Source organism: Oratosquilla oratoria, chromosome 40 (assembly GCF_046742065.1).
Source record: "Oratosquilla oratoria isolate Oo_2021 chromosome 40, ASM4674206v1, whole genome shotgun sequence".
Classification (NCBI taxonomy): domain Eukaryota; kingdom Metazoa; phylum Arthropoda; class Malacostraca; order Stomatopoda; family Squillidae; genus Oratosquilla; species Oratosquilla oratoria.
Window position 1 is genome coordinate 19,810,515 of NC_134816.1, and position 14,196 is coordinate 19,824,710.

A 14,196-nucleotide genomic window follows, 5' to 3' on the forward strand; every position below is an offset into this window, starting at 1 on the left:
ACACACGAGGAAATGATAAAAAAAAAATGAACTACACTAATAAGACCAAAACTCGAGTACGCAGCAAAACTATGGACACCCAGTACCAAAATGAATACAAAAAATTAGAAAGAATACATAGAGCAACAACAAAACTGGCACAAACTCTTTCCAAAATGACATATGAACAAAGACTGCCCAAATTAGAATTACCAACTCTGAAGCAAAGAAAGGAAAGAGGAGACCTACTAACTATCTATTGAATTATTAAGGGAATGGAAATCTTAGATAAGAATGATTTATTGAAAAGGGACAGTGGAAAAACAAGAGGACACCAAAAGAAACTTAAAAAAGATAATTACAGAAGAGATCTGAAAAAACCTTCCTACAAAGAGCGATAGATATATGGAACAAATTAGACAAAGAAACAGTGTGTGCAAACACTATTCAATATTTTAAGAAAAAATCTGATGCTGAGAGATACAAAGACGGTCACCACGAGCATAGCTCCCTTCCCGTATAATACAACTAGGTAAATACACACACACACACACACACACACACACACACACACACACACACACACACACACACACACACACACACACACACACACACACACACACACACACACACACACACACACACACACACACACACACACACACACACACACACACACACACACACACACACACACACACACACACACACACACACACACACACACACACACACACACACACACACACACACACACACACACACACACACACACACACACACACACACACAGAAACAGAGACAGAGACAGAGAGAGAGAGAGAGAGAGAGAGAGAGAGAGAGAGAGAGAGAGAGAGAGAGAGAGAGAGAGAGAGATAGAGAAAGAGAAAAGGGAGAGACATAGAGAAGAGATCTTCCAGTCAATAACGAAACTGGACGCAGAAATTCCAATCGACCAATAAGATTAATGACAATTTTGACCTTTGTCATGAAAGAAAGGAATCCAAATCTCTTAAGGCTCGGCAGGAGAATCAAATGACTTTTCTAATGGGCGCTCTGTATAAATGGTATAAACATTTTAATCGCCAACATAGAGACCGAAGGAAAGGTAAAGTCAAAAGCTTTTAGCGCAAGTCTTTACAAATGTACACTAAATCTCCCCATTGTATCGATACGACAATGCCGAGTTTACTTGATTCAAGGAATTTTAGCCAAATAAGGCATTACCACACTGGGCTATTTTTCCTCCGATTGTTGGAGTAGAATTGCAGCACAAAGGCTTCGGGAAGGAATCTGATATGCTGTAAAAAAAAAAAAAAAAAAAAAAAAAAAAAAATCTACGATATCGAATTACATTCTACAAAAATTGTTGAGAAAACAAAATAGTCTGCCATAGCGATTTTACGGCGGAAAAGGTTGTGACATATACACGGCTTCATTTATGTGTAAGCATTCCAACGGTGTAGTCTGTGACCACATCAGCGTGAAGCCGAAGTTTAACTAAATGACCTATTTGTATCTATGCCATGTAACATGCGGGTTGGTAACTTGCCTCTTTCTAATTTGACTTACTTTGGGTTCAGAAAAAAAAATGTCCTTATTATCTATCTCCGTGGCACTTTTCCTTTGACTCTAGTTGCCTCCAGGCGATTTTATTCAACTCTGTGGTACTGAGAATGTCAACCCCTTCACGGCAGACGGTCCCCGGCCTGAAGAGGACCTCGATCGATCGGGACCCAACTCGATGGGCGTGGCCACTGTTTAGCTACTTGATGAAATTGCTTTTCGCCACCGGCCACAAAATAAGTTAAGTAAGCCCCGGTGACAAGGGAGTTCACATTTCTGCTGTGCAGAGTGAGGGGAAAGGAGAGGAGAGGGGAAGGGTAAGGGACGCGAAGGGAGAGGAAGGGAGAGGAAGAGAGGAAGAAGAGAGGAGAAAGGAATATAATGAAGAGGAAAGAGAGGGAAAGAAGAGGATGGATTATGTTGTAACAAACCTTATCTCTGATATTGAGCCGGAGAGATGACGTCATAAAGGTGCCACCCGTGATATATGATTATCCTTAATTGTATTAGGTTGATTTAGGTCAGCTATTCAGCGTCACATTGCTTCCTCCTGGTGCGCGCTACGTGGTCTGGATAACGCCATGAGTTCAGTAACCCTGAATGCATGAAAAAGAATGAAATACAAATTGAAAATAATCAAAGAAAAATATCACAACTTGATTCGTATGACACGCGCATTCGTACATGTCTTCTTTAGGGGACGCGCATATGCGAAACTATGATATATACTTAAGCGTTCAGGAGTTATCATCATACTCAGTAAGTTTGTAAAGTTACGAAATAGTGATTAACAAGTTCTTCCCCTGGGACTCAAACCATTGGCTGTGCGACTGCTTGCCACAAGTCAATGGCGTTACCGCTGTACCACGCTGATCGTATAAAAGGAATGATCTGGAACTTGGCCTGACCCGTTATTTCCTTTTATACGATCATCGTGGTACAACAGTAACGCCATTGCCTTGTGGTAAGCAGTGGCACAGCCAATGGTCCGAGTCTCATTGGCAGAGCTTTTTACTCCTGTAAATGTATATATACTCTACGAACCTCCGCTTCAGTTCTCGGTCATTTCTGTGATTCCTCTTCGGTCCAGATACGGTCACTATTCCGACGAGATATTCCGGGCATGCCGTCTGGCGATCGATACTGGAATGCACGCCCTTGGGTGGGCGCAACAAGAAGCCATCAACTTCCTGTACACACACACAGTCATGACCAAAATCGAAGTTGAGGTAAGGGATCCTCGTTCATCAATCATATGCATTTTGACTGTTTTACAGTGTGGTGCTTCGTATACATACATCTACATAACACGTTTGTATGTCCGTTTCTGTCGATATGCGTAGTTCATTTGTTTCTTCGATCACACACACACACACACACACACACACACACACACACACACACACACACACACACACACACACACACACACACACACACACACACACACAGAGACACACACACACACACACACACACACACACACACACACACACACACACACACACACACACACACACACACACACACACACACACACACACACACACACACACATACCATTTATAATATTCGTATCCTCTCACTCATTTCTCAAATGTCGTAGTACCACTTTCATCATTATCACTAATTATTTTTAATTTCGATTCTCAATTTAACTCAGATTTACCCCTGGATTACTTTTTTCATTGTTATCATTGGTTATTTTTGATTTTAATTACCAGTTTCCCAAAAATCTTCGTCTAACTACATGCATTACCAACCCCACAGAACGAAATCGACCGGTACATTAACTGGCCCGGCCAAGCCCTCGCCTACAAGATCGGTCAAATGAAAATTAGTGAACTTCGAGAGAAAGCCTTGAAAGAGATGGGCCGCAAGTTCGACCTCGGGGAGTTCCACGACGTTGTCCTCGAGTCCTATGGCCCCATGTCCATCCTCGAGGAAGAGGTCAACTTATGGATAGCCTCCAAAATGGGTTAAAACTCAGACTTGAAAAACTTTAGTTAAAATGTCACCCTCATCTTTCTCCAGCCCCTTTCCACTCCCTCTTGATTGTCAGGCACCGCTGCAATTAGGTTTGTAAATAGTACCACGGACTGGAGGGTAGCTCTAGGCCAGGGGTGGGTAACCTTTTTATGTACATGTGCCGAAATCTGCCAAATATTTAATAATATTTTTTTTTTTTGCGTGCGAACGGAGTAGAATTATAGGCCTACATACGAGTATGGGCCTCCTCTCTTCACCTCCTATAATGGCCCCAAGTCCGCCGCTCAGCACAGCAAGCGGTTACCAATGGTCATACTAAAGAAGTTGGATTTATTAGTTACTAGACAACCCGTGACCCGTTGGGTCAAATGAAATTTTAGATGATACGTTGTTGATAAAATGGTCAATAAAATCTTTATTAAGACAATGCTCTTATATTTACAACATTCTTTGTACAATTTGAATGATTTAAAACCACTTTAATATTTTCCCTTTGCTTAACTCTACTCAGCGCAACATATGATTGTCCATGCTGTACCATAGTGTATCTTTCTGTCTACCAAAATATACATTCATTCTGCTCTGGAAGTGTATCTTGAACCCACTGTTAACATGTCATATCACGATCTTTTTAAATCAGGTTATTAGCTTAAGACTTACCAGTTTTGTTAGGTCCTCGTGCTCTCTCGAAGGAAAGTAAACTGGATATATGTCACGTCTCGTCATCCCACTCCCACTCCCACTCCCACTGCATTTTTTCTGCCTTCAGATCAAGACTTCTCCTATTTCAAAGGTAAGTGGAAAACTCTTTGGCAGTATATAACTTTCACGTATGACAGACTATCCTTTTCATAATCCCTCCCCAAATCCACTACTTACATCCACAGACTCACTACCTTCACTTCCTCCCTCCCCAGTCTTCTTATCTATATCCCTAGATGCACTACCACCCCTCCCTTTATCTCCATCCAAGTACCCTCCTTTGAGTCCTACCACCATGGCTTCTTCCTCCACCCAACAACCCATTCCACAACTCATGACTATAATCCATGAAACGGTAGACGTCCCCAATTTTACGGGTGACAATATTCCCACCCACACATTTCTGACAAATGTCGAACAAGCTATAAATCATAGGAAATGCTCAACAGATCAGGAAAAACTTGCTGTTCTCCACAACTTTGTTGATCTTTTGTCAACTGCAGGTGATATTCTTCACACTGATGCCTTTCAAGAATGTGCCACTTATGCTGCATATGTTGATTTATTCAAGTCTCACTTTGAACCTTCTCCTCAGAACTCCCTCCCTCCTTACAGTGAACCTGCCTTGATCAAAGTTTTCACCCATACAAAGCGAATGCGTTTTTCTCGCTTGTCTAAATCTAGGAAACGGGATACCAAATGCTCCCCCACCCTTCTCCAGAATTCTCTCCAACAGAAAACCAGGTCTCCCCTTCCTTGGATGAATTGGTAATTACCACTTCCCCTGTTTCCGATCTGCTTTCCACAATGTGTAGTACTACTCATGCAGTGTTAACAAGAACCGAGACTCTTCCACCACATGAGTATTGCAAATTGCAACTTCGCATTTTCCAAGCTCCGGAATGCGATGTTCTCACGTGTCAAAGGCATATCACTGACTTCAGCCTTATGCACTACCTCCAAGAAAGGTCATACTTCTTTTCTATTTGCCAATGACACTAATGCTCCCCTCCACCTTAACCTTGGTACAAACTTATGTGATTTTCTAGGGTATCCTTCAAATGTAAAAGTCATCGATAACCACAATTCATCCTTGCCAGTTTGTACCATTAGTTCGATGTGCCTCATGCACAGGTTCCTATTGATGCATCTCACTTCAACTCCCTTGACTTCCCCGATACTCAACAGGATTTAGTTTCCTTATGCAATGCCTTTCGCCATGTCGTTGCCTTGCCAGGTGAATACCTAGGTTCTACTGACCTCATTCACCACCACATTCCCCTTCGTGATAGCTCCAAACCTTGCTACATTCCGGCTTATAGACTACCACACAGTAAACGTAAGATTGTGGACAAGCTCATTGCAGACATGCTTGCCCAGAATGTCATTGAACCCTCCATTTCGGAATAGAACTTTCCCTTATTTGTTGTCCCTAAACCAGATGGTACCTTCCGCCCTGTTGTTGATTTTCGAAAACTCAACAAGATCACTGTTCCCGAAAGGACACCCATTCCTGTTTTGTAAGAAATCCTCCATTCTGTTGGTCAGAATAACACTGTCTTTTCAACTATAGACCTAATGTCAGGCTATTTCCAAATTCCACTTGCTCCGGAAAACCGACCCCTAACAGCCTTCTCTGCCCCTTCTGGTATTTTCAATTCAAACGCTCCTTCTGTTTTCACAAGATTTATGCTCAGATGAGAGGGAGGGTGGGAGGGGTGTGGAGTGTATTTAGGGATGAAATGGGTGGGAGTGTTTTTATGCCTTTCCCTTTTTGGCTACCTCCCTTGAAAGGGGGAAAAAGCCTTGGTATATGTATGTATGTATTGTTGATGACTTACTTGGTGATAATGTCTTTATGTATTTGGATGACATCATGATTTCTTCTAAATCAATCCCCGAATACATTCAAACCCTTCAACAAGTCTTTTCTCGTCTTGCTGATGCCAACCTCAAACTCAAGCTAAGCAAATGCTCCTTTCTTAAGAAAAAAAAATCGTTTTCTTGGACATGTCTTAACTTCAAATGGCATTCTTACTTTTCCTGATAAAGTCAAAGCTGTTGCTGCCTTCCCTCGTCCCACGGACATTGAGCATCTTCGCTCCTTTCTTGGACTTTCAGGATATTACCGAAGGTAAATCCGCAATTATTCTAAAATTGCAGCTCCTCTTACCTCACTGCTAAAGAAAGATGTTACTTTTCACTGGTCGTCTGCCCAGGAACAAGTTTTTGCAGAATTAAAGAATGCCCTTATCACTGCTCCTGTCTTAGCTTTTCTTAACTATGACTGACATTTTATTCTTGGTGCTGTCCTTATGCAAGAACAAGTCACACGCCTTCGCCCCATTGTCTTTGCCAGCAGACTTCTAAACAAAGTTGAACGTAACTATTTTGTCACGGAAATTGAAGCCCTTGCAGTCGTATATGCTCTTCGACATTTTAAGGAAATAATACTAGGCTATACTGTTACAGTCCATACAAACCACCGGGCACTTCTTCAACTTTTCAAAGGCAAGAACTTGTCCGGGAAACTTGCTCGCTGGTTCTTGACCATTCAAGAATTTAATCCCACCTTCTCATATGTACGCGAATCAGCAAATATTGTTGCAGACGCACTTTCTAGAAATGTTGCTGCTATCACTTCCCTCCCTCAGCCAGACACTCTTACTCATGCGTGTATGCATGCAGCTCAAAGATCCGACCCAATGTGGAAATGTGTGATATTTTCTCTCGAGTCAGGAGATACATCAGATCTTACAGACTTCCCTACCTCCTTGGAACACTTCAGACTCGTCAATGACGTTCTTTACCACGAAAGCACACTTTCTAACAAGCATGAACCAAACAGACTTGTACAACAACTCGTAGTTCCTTCTGACTTAGTACCTGAAGTTCTGTTCCTTTTACATAATTCTCCACTTGCTACACACCCAGGAAAAGAACACTGCTTAACACAGGCCAGACTTCAGTACTTTTGGATGACAATGAGAAAATATATCTATGCCTACATCGACGCCTGTCATTTTTGTGCTAGCCATAAAGGTCATATTCAAAGTAAAGTTCCTATTTTGAAATACCCAATCCCTAGCAAACCCTTTGATATGGTTGCCATTGACCTTCTCAAGTTGCCACTCACTTCTAGTGGAAATCAGTACCTGTTTGTGTGTATGGACCATTTTTTCCAGATTTTGTATCCTTGAAGCTATTCCCAACAAGACTGCGACAACAATTGCAAAGACATTCATTGACAAAGTTATTTGTCCCTTCACTACTCCCAAAATTCTTCTCTCTGATAATGGCACGGAATTCAACAATGAGATTATTTCCAATATTTGCAAATCCTTTCAGATAAATAAATGTAATATCGTTGCATACCACCCCAGTTCAAATGGCCTTGTCGAACGCCAAAACAGAAAGATTCTCAATGTTCTCCGACACCTCGCTTCCGAACTTCATCTCTCCTGGGATCACCATGTCCCTATGATTCAGTCTTGCCTCAACAGTGCCATCAATAGGTCCATATCAGAGTTGGCTCACTTTGTCATCTTTGCTTCCGACAAGCGACTCCAATATGACCTTCTTGCTTCAGATATAGGTCCCATTTACAACCTTGATGAGTTTGTAAAGGTTTCACTTTCAAATTTCAGCTCTCTCTTCAAGAGAATTAATCAGTCTCTTTCTCTCGCCAAAGACGAGATGGCCCGTTTTCACAATAGAAATGCTTGAGAATCTAACATTGTAATAGGTGGCATCGTCCATGCCCAGAATCATTCTCCATCTTCCATACTTTCACCAAAATTCCTTGGTTCCTTCCGTGTCCTCGCACTAGAGCCTACAAAATCAAAGTAAAACATTTACATTCAGACACAGAATCCATCATGCACCTAGACACCCTTCAGCTCTTCTCTCGAGGTGTAGACTGTGACAATGAACCTCCAACTCCCACGGAGAACCTTCCTCCTTCCCTTCCCCATTCAACGTCCCCTGTCTCCCACCCATATAATCTTCGCAGCCGTCATACTTCTTAAACATTTAAACCTTATAGCTGCCAAAATGTTCTCCACTACCGTCCTTTCCAATCTTTGATATTATAAGATATTTGTCTATATATAATGTTCCTTATGCCTGCATGTTAATTATACTTCAAAATACCTTATATATTCTCCAATTCAAATTCAATATGGATCTTTCATGTCGCTGGGGTCAGCGACAGATAACTGGCCGAGCATTATTGTATTATATAATTCTGTTAGCATTATGTATAAAAGTAGAACTTGAAAGTGATGCGTCATTGTATGTGTGTGTTAGCGTACATGTAATGGATGATTCCAGAACATAACAAATTGCCATTTCTGTTTACGTGATTAATTATCATTTTATTTTTGTAATGCGGAAGTTGAATGAATGGGATATATATTATTAATAATATTAAGATTAAATTCCTGTAAAACTGAAATTTGGATGCATGTAAAATTCCGTGTACAAGGAATTAATTAGAAAAATGGGATGAATACAACTCTCGCGACACGCTATTCCATGTGGGTGACGCAGATTAGATTCGAAGGCGAGCCATTGAGAGGGTATAAGTGGGTCAGGGTGCGTGTGACATAATATCGTCCTGTGCCGTGAAATAAACTGTGACGATTCTTCATCGTGCTTCCCTTACCCAATTGTTGATCAAACAACAAAATAAAACAATATGAAATAAGATAAAATTCAATTAGAGTAAATAAAAAATGAATAAAATTATTTCAAATAATATAAAATATGATAAGATCAATTTAAACTTATTAAATAAGGCAGTATTCAAAAGAGAAATATGAAAAGAACCAAACTGAAATAAAGAAAAAGAATATGATTAAATATAATACAATAGTAAACAAAGTAAGATAAAAATACATTTAACAAATCAAATTCTAAACAAACTTCAGAATTAGTTTTCAGCATTTTCAGCACCTTTCCAGTACTTCAGATTGGTTGTTCACCCCCCCAAAAAAAAGTCTTATCTATATCATATTTATTTATACCATTGCAAAGATGCTTGTTCAAACTAATCTTCACACTTGGCTAACCCACCGGGTTAGAGCGTCTCTACTTGCAGCGGAGGTCGAGGTGACGCCAATTCGACCACGCTACAAAACCTTTGTAAGGGGTACCATCCTAGCCTCCTGACAGGGAGGAGTTCGCAACGATAAATCGAATCATTAATCAAATAGCGAAACACAAATGTCTATAGAAGACCTTTTGGTCCATAACAGAACCAGATGACAGGAAAAATGTACTGAAAAAAGTAATAGAAAAAATAATTGGTTAGGACTGTAGGATATGGCTTAAGTGTTTACTTTATTGATTCACATAATTTATCTTTTATCTATTACTATATCTAATTACACCTGTTTACAGTTGAGAATTATTAAGGTGACCAGATATACACATATACAGACAAACACACACATACAGAGAGAGAGAGAGAGAGAGAGAGAGAGAGAGAGAGAGAGAGAGAGATTTTGTTGAAATAAATTTATTACGCCCGTTGGCGGCAATTACATTAACTACAGTACTGTATTAGAGGACATGTCAACTATTACATACATTCTTTAAAGGGAAACATAATGTAATAATAATTCAAGATCCCCCTAAATGGGGATGACGAGATAGTGGTACGTCTTGTTTATCGTCTTTATGTAATTGTTATATACAATCATCATGCCTTGTCTTTGGCGAATATTGTCTGTCACCATGGGTCATTGGAGATAGTAATGTTGAAGGGTGTTCGCGTAAGGACGGTTATACAGCCTGCGTGGTGATCACTGTGGTACATCATCCGTCTGGGAGCCTTATCACACAGTTCGATTCCTAAGTCTGAGCCGAGTACTGACAACATTGTGCCTCCGTACCATGGGCTTGCGTCGGTGATACTTGTGGCGGTTGGGTAGGAGGTGGTCGTATGGGGATATTGGTAGTCCGTTCCGTATCTTTTCGGTGGGTCGACATGGAACGAGTGGCTGTATCTTGTTTTTAAGGCATGATAGAGAGAGCACTGCGAGTTCGTTGTCCAAGACGAGGATATAGGCTGCCTTGGTAAGACGGTCCACCGTTTAATAAATTCATTGCGTCTGAGGGCGACAAACAATAGTACAATAGTTATAGTGTATTGTGAGGAGACATAAAAGGAGGTATGGTATGGTTTAACAATCAAAGTCTCCCAAAATGGGGGTGGCGAGTTGGGAGTATATCTAAATTATCGTCACTAAGTAAATATTTACATACAGTTATCACGTCTTGTCTCTGTGGAATACTGTCTGTCACAATGGGGCATTGGAGACAGTAATGTTCAAGGGTGTTGGCGTTTGGGCGGTTACACAGTCTGCATGATGAGTAATGTGGCATATCTTCCGCCTGGGAGACTTGCCACACTGGTCGATACCCTTGTCTGAGCCGAGCACTGACAACATTGTGTCTCCGTACCATGGGTCCGTGTCGGCGATATTTGTGGCGGCTGGGTAGGAAGTAGTCGTGGTGTTGTATGGAGACATTGGTGGCTCGTTCCGCATCCCTTCGGTGTGTTGTTATGGCGTGAGTGACTGTGTGTATTCTGTTTTTGAGGCATGTGAGAGAGGGTATTACGCTTTCGTCGTCTAAGACGAAGGCACAGGCTGTTTTGGCAAGTAGGTCCACCGTGTCGTTGCCAGCAAAGTCGATGTGAGAAGGCACCCATATGAAAGACGCGGCCACAGATGCTTCGTGAGCAACGGCGAGTTGGGTCAGTATGGCCTGCACAACACGATAGTAGTTGGATCTGGGTGAGGAGAGAGTGTGTAGAGCTGGTTGGGAGTCACAAATGATCACATCATTGACGTCACAGTCTACAAGATATGCTACTGCGTCGAGGATTCCGTGTAGCTCACAAAACGTGGAGTGTGATGTGACAGGTAACCTGCGTCCAATCCATCTAGCTTCTACAGGTGGCTGTAAGATGGGTGAGTACATGGCACACGCTGCTCCTCCATCAGCCTGTACTGAGCCATGAACGTAGATAATATGCGTTGCAGGGATCTTGTAGGATACGCTGTCGATGATCTCTAGTGCTAGTTGCTTTTGAAGTGCAGGAAGGGCATCTTTGGAGGTTGGTCTGAAGGTGACGTTAGGGAGGGAGATTCGCCACGGGGGTAAATCGGGTTCAACCGTTTCTTCAGGGACGTGGAGGTCAAGGTTTCTGAATGTGTTGCACACTGTAGTGACGAGGTTGCGGCCTCTTGGACGAAGTGGGAGGCGGGGTGCATCGTCAGGTTCGAGCGACGCCCTGATGGTAGCAGTAAAGTTTGGGAATAGAGAGGCGATCAAAGGCGTCTTACAGAGAGAATGGCCATATTAGCATATAATCTCTCTACGAGCGAGGATAGACCAAGCTCACTTTGCATGTTAACGATGTGAGTCGAAGGAGGGCAACCTAAGATACATCTCATAATTCTATTTTGGAATTTTTCGAGAGGTTCCAAAGGTCTCCTGGGAAGTTAACAAAGGGCAGGTGATAAGTAGTCAACGAGTGATCGAAGAAATGTGGCGTATAGAGTCCTGACCATTGGTAATGAAGCGCCGGTGAGATTTGTGGCAAGCTACTTGACAGAGGTAAAACGGGCCTGTAGACGATCAAGGAGATCATCAACAAGGGGATGGATATGTTGTCGAGTGGGTATGGCTGGAGTGATCCGGGCTGGTGCTCCAAGGTATGTATACTGTGTGCAATGAAGGATAGTATCACTCCCATGTTGAACGTCGGCGTTGCTTGGAGGTTACGAGATGAAAATATTCTGCTCTTCTCAGGGAAATGATGAGATCACAAGCGGTAGTTGACGTGTAGAAGCCATTGAGAACGAGTTGGGGGTCAGCGGGCGAGTTGGAATGGATGCAGATGTCGTCCGCGTAGTAGAGGAGAGTTGTACCGGGAACGTTAGGAAGAAGTGAGAATAAGTGGTGCATCAAGACGTTGAATAGAAAAGGACTTAGTACTCCACCTTGCGGGGTACCGAGTTCGAACTGCTTATAAGAACTGCACACACCCCGAAAGAGAACACGTGACTTCCTGTTACTCAGATATCCCCGAATCCACCGGAGAAGATTTCATTGCACTCCGAAGATAATCAGCTGGTTAAAAATTATTTCATGGTTGGCTACATCGAAAACACTTTTGAGGTCCAGGAAGGCAACTACGCTGGTGGGAGAGAGGCGGGTGTAGAGCTCAGTAAAACAGTGGTGCGTACTTCCTTGTGGGAGGAAACCATACAGCTGCGGGGAGAGTTGACCTTGTAGACGATGCATGAGCCGGGCAAGGATGATGCGTTCAAGCACCTTTCTGAAGCATGAAGTGAGGGAAATGAGCCTGAATTTATCACTACTTGGTTTCGGTATCGGAACAATCGTGCTTGAAGTCCAGGCTGCAGGTACATGCCCTCGGAGGAGGCAGAGGTTGAAGAGACGAAGGAGGGGGTTGCCGGGAACTTCCAGTAGAAGCCGGAGCACTTAGTATGTAAAGCCATCATCCCCGGGGGCAGAAGTTTTTGTATTAACCATGGCTAGTAATTCATTCTCCGTAAACGGGACGTCGTCTTCTTCATCTGGGCGGAGAAGTGCAGCCATAAGGGGGAGATTACGGGTGTTGCGACGGGTGGAGAGTGCCTCTTGGATATGCGTAGGAAGATTATTAGTCCGGGACTGTGACGACCATAAAGTAATGAGGTCCTGGGCGTAGGCGTCTGGACTGTGATGGAGGGAGCTGGGAGGTTGCTTCTTAACGACCCTTTTTACAAGGCACCACATGGTCGCGATGCTAGTCTGGTGATTTATGGAATCAGTGCATTTCTGCCAAGACTGTTTCAGGCATAATTCTGAAGGACGACCATATTATCCCGTGCTATTTGGTACTGATGTAAAGAATCAGGTGTGGGTTGTGTCTGAAAAGCATGACCGGTAGTCTGTATAGCTCTCTCCGCTTGGATAATACGATGGTCTAACGTCCATGAGTGAGGTACAGGGCAGCGTTGTAGGTGAGATTTGGTTACATAACGGCTGTAGAAGTCGTGTGTGCTATTCACTAAGGACATGTATCGGGGGATAGGAAGTCAGATGTGGCAAGGAGATTAGAGATGTATGAAATATACGTAGGGCAATATTTAGAAGGAATGGATATGCGGGTCCGGTGGTGGTATGGAGTGGTATAAACTAAGAGCAATATGGTCGGAGATGAGAGAAGGAATTGACTGACAGGCGACGTGATGATGTGGTCAACTGTGCCTCCACGTGCATGTGTGGCTCCACTAATTTCACATCGTGTGAGTCGGTAGCGATGTATGTAGTTGAGTAGAGGCATTCCACTACGGTTGGGAGCAGGAGAGGCATCACCAAAAGCAGGATGTCGAGTGTTGAAATCTCCCATATAAATCATTCCACGATTTGTAGGTACTGGGTACTGGGTAAGCTCTCATATGTCATTTCTTTAAATTTGTAAGTACTGTTCCCAGTAGTCCATTTATCTGTACTTGTAAATTGTTTAATTTATTGTAATTTTTTATGTCTATTTTCTATACTTGAAATTTTTGCAAATTCAAGCTCTAAATATCAATGTAACCATCCAAGTTCTTTGTCTCTGTATGATTGTAATTTATATGTTCCATATTTTCCTGATGATGTCAATATGCAGACGACACGTTGAAAATTATATGTATAATTTTGGTGAACTGGTATTTGCCCACCCCCCCAAATTGCAAAAATCTTGTCAGAAAATTTTAAAATATGCACAAGAAAGTTGACAACTGTCAGAATGCTGTCGATTTTAACAACACATGCTTACAAGAGAATCAGCTCCCATGCTTTTCAAATATACATATATTCTCTTGTAGACATACGAGGTTGAAGGCTAAAGAGGATTCACTACTGATTACTTTATTGCGTGTAGCTTCA

At 42.3% G+C, this 14,196-nt stretch overlaps 1 protein-coding gene across 1 annotated transcript; it reads left to right on the forward strand.

Moving 5' to 3' along the window:
* The first annotated feature begins 2,696 nt into the window (after positions 1–2,696).
* On the forward strand, positions 2,697–3,675 carry LOC143020655 (uncharacterized). Its single transcript, XM_076177175.1, has 2 exons — positions 2,697–2,777; positions 3,319–3,675. Exons 1-2 carry the CDS (start codon positions 2,697–2,699, stop codon positions 3,529–3,531), a joined length of 294 nt encoding a protein of 97 aa, XP_076033290.1. The 3' UTR covers positions 3,532–3,675.
* The last annotated feature ends 10,521 nt before the right edge of the window (positions 3,676–14,196 follow it).

What these genes read in the sequence shown, in the direction of transcription:
- LOC143020655 (XM_076177175.1), top strand. Translation starts at nt 2,697, where the DNA reads ATGCACGCCCTTGGGTGGGCGCAACAAGAAGCCATCAACTTCCTGTAC. An exon ending in TGACCAAAATCGAAGTTGAG is followed by an intron (nt 2,778 to 3,318) that starts GTAAGGGATCCT and finishes CCAACCCCACAG; the next exon opens with AACGAAATCGACCGGTACAT.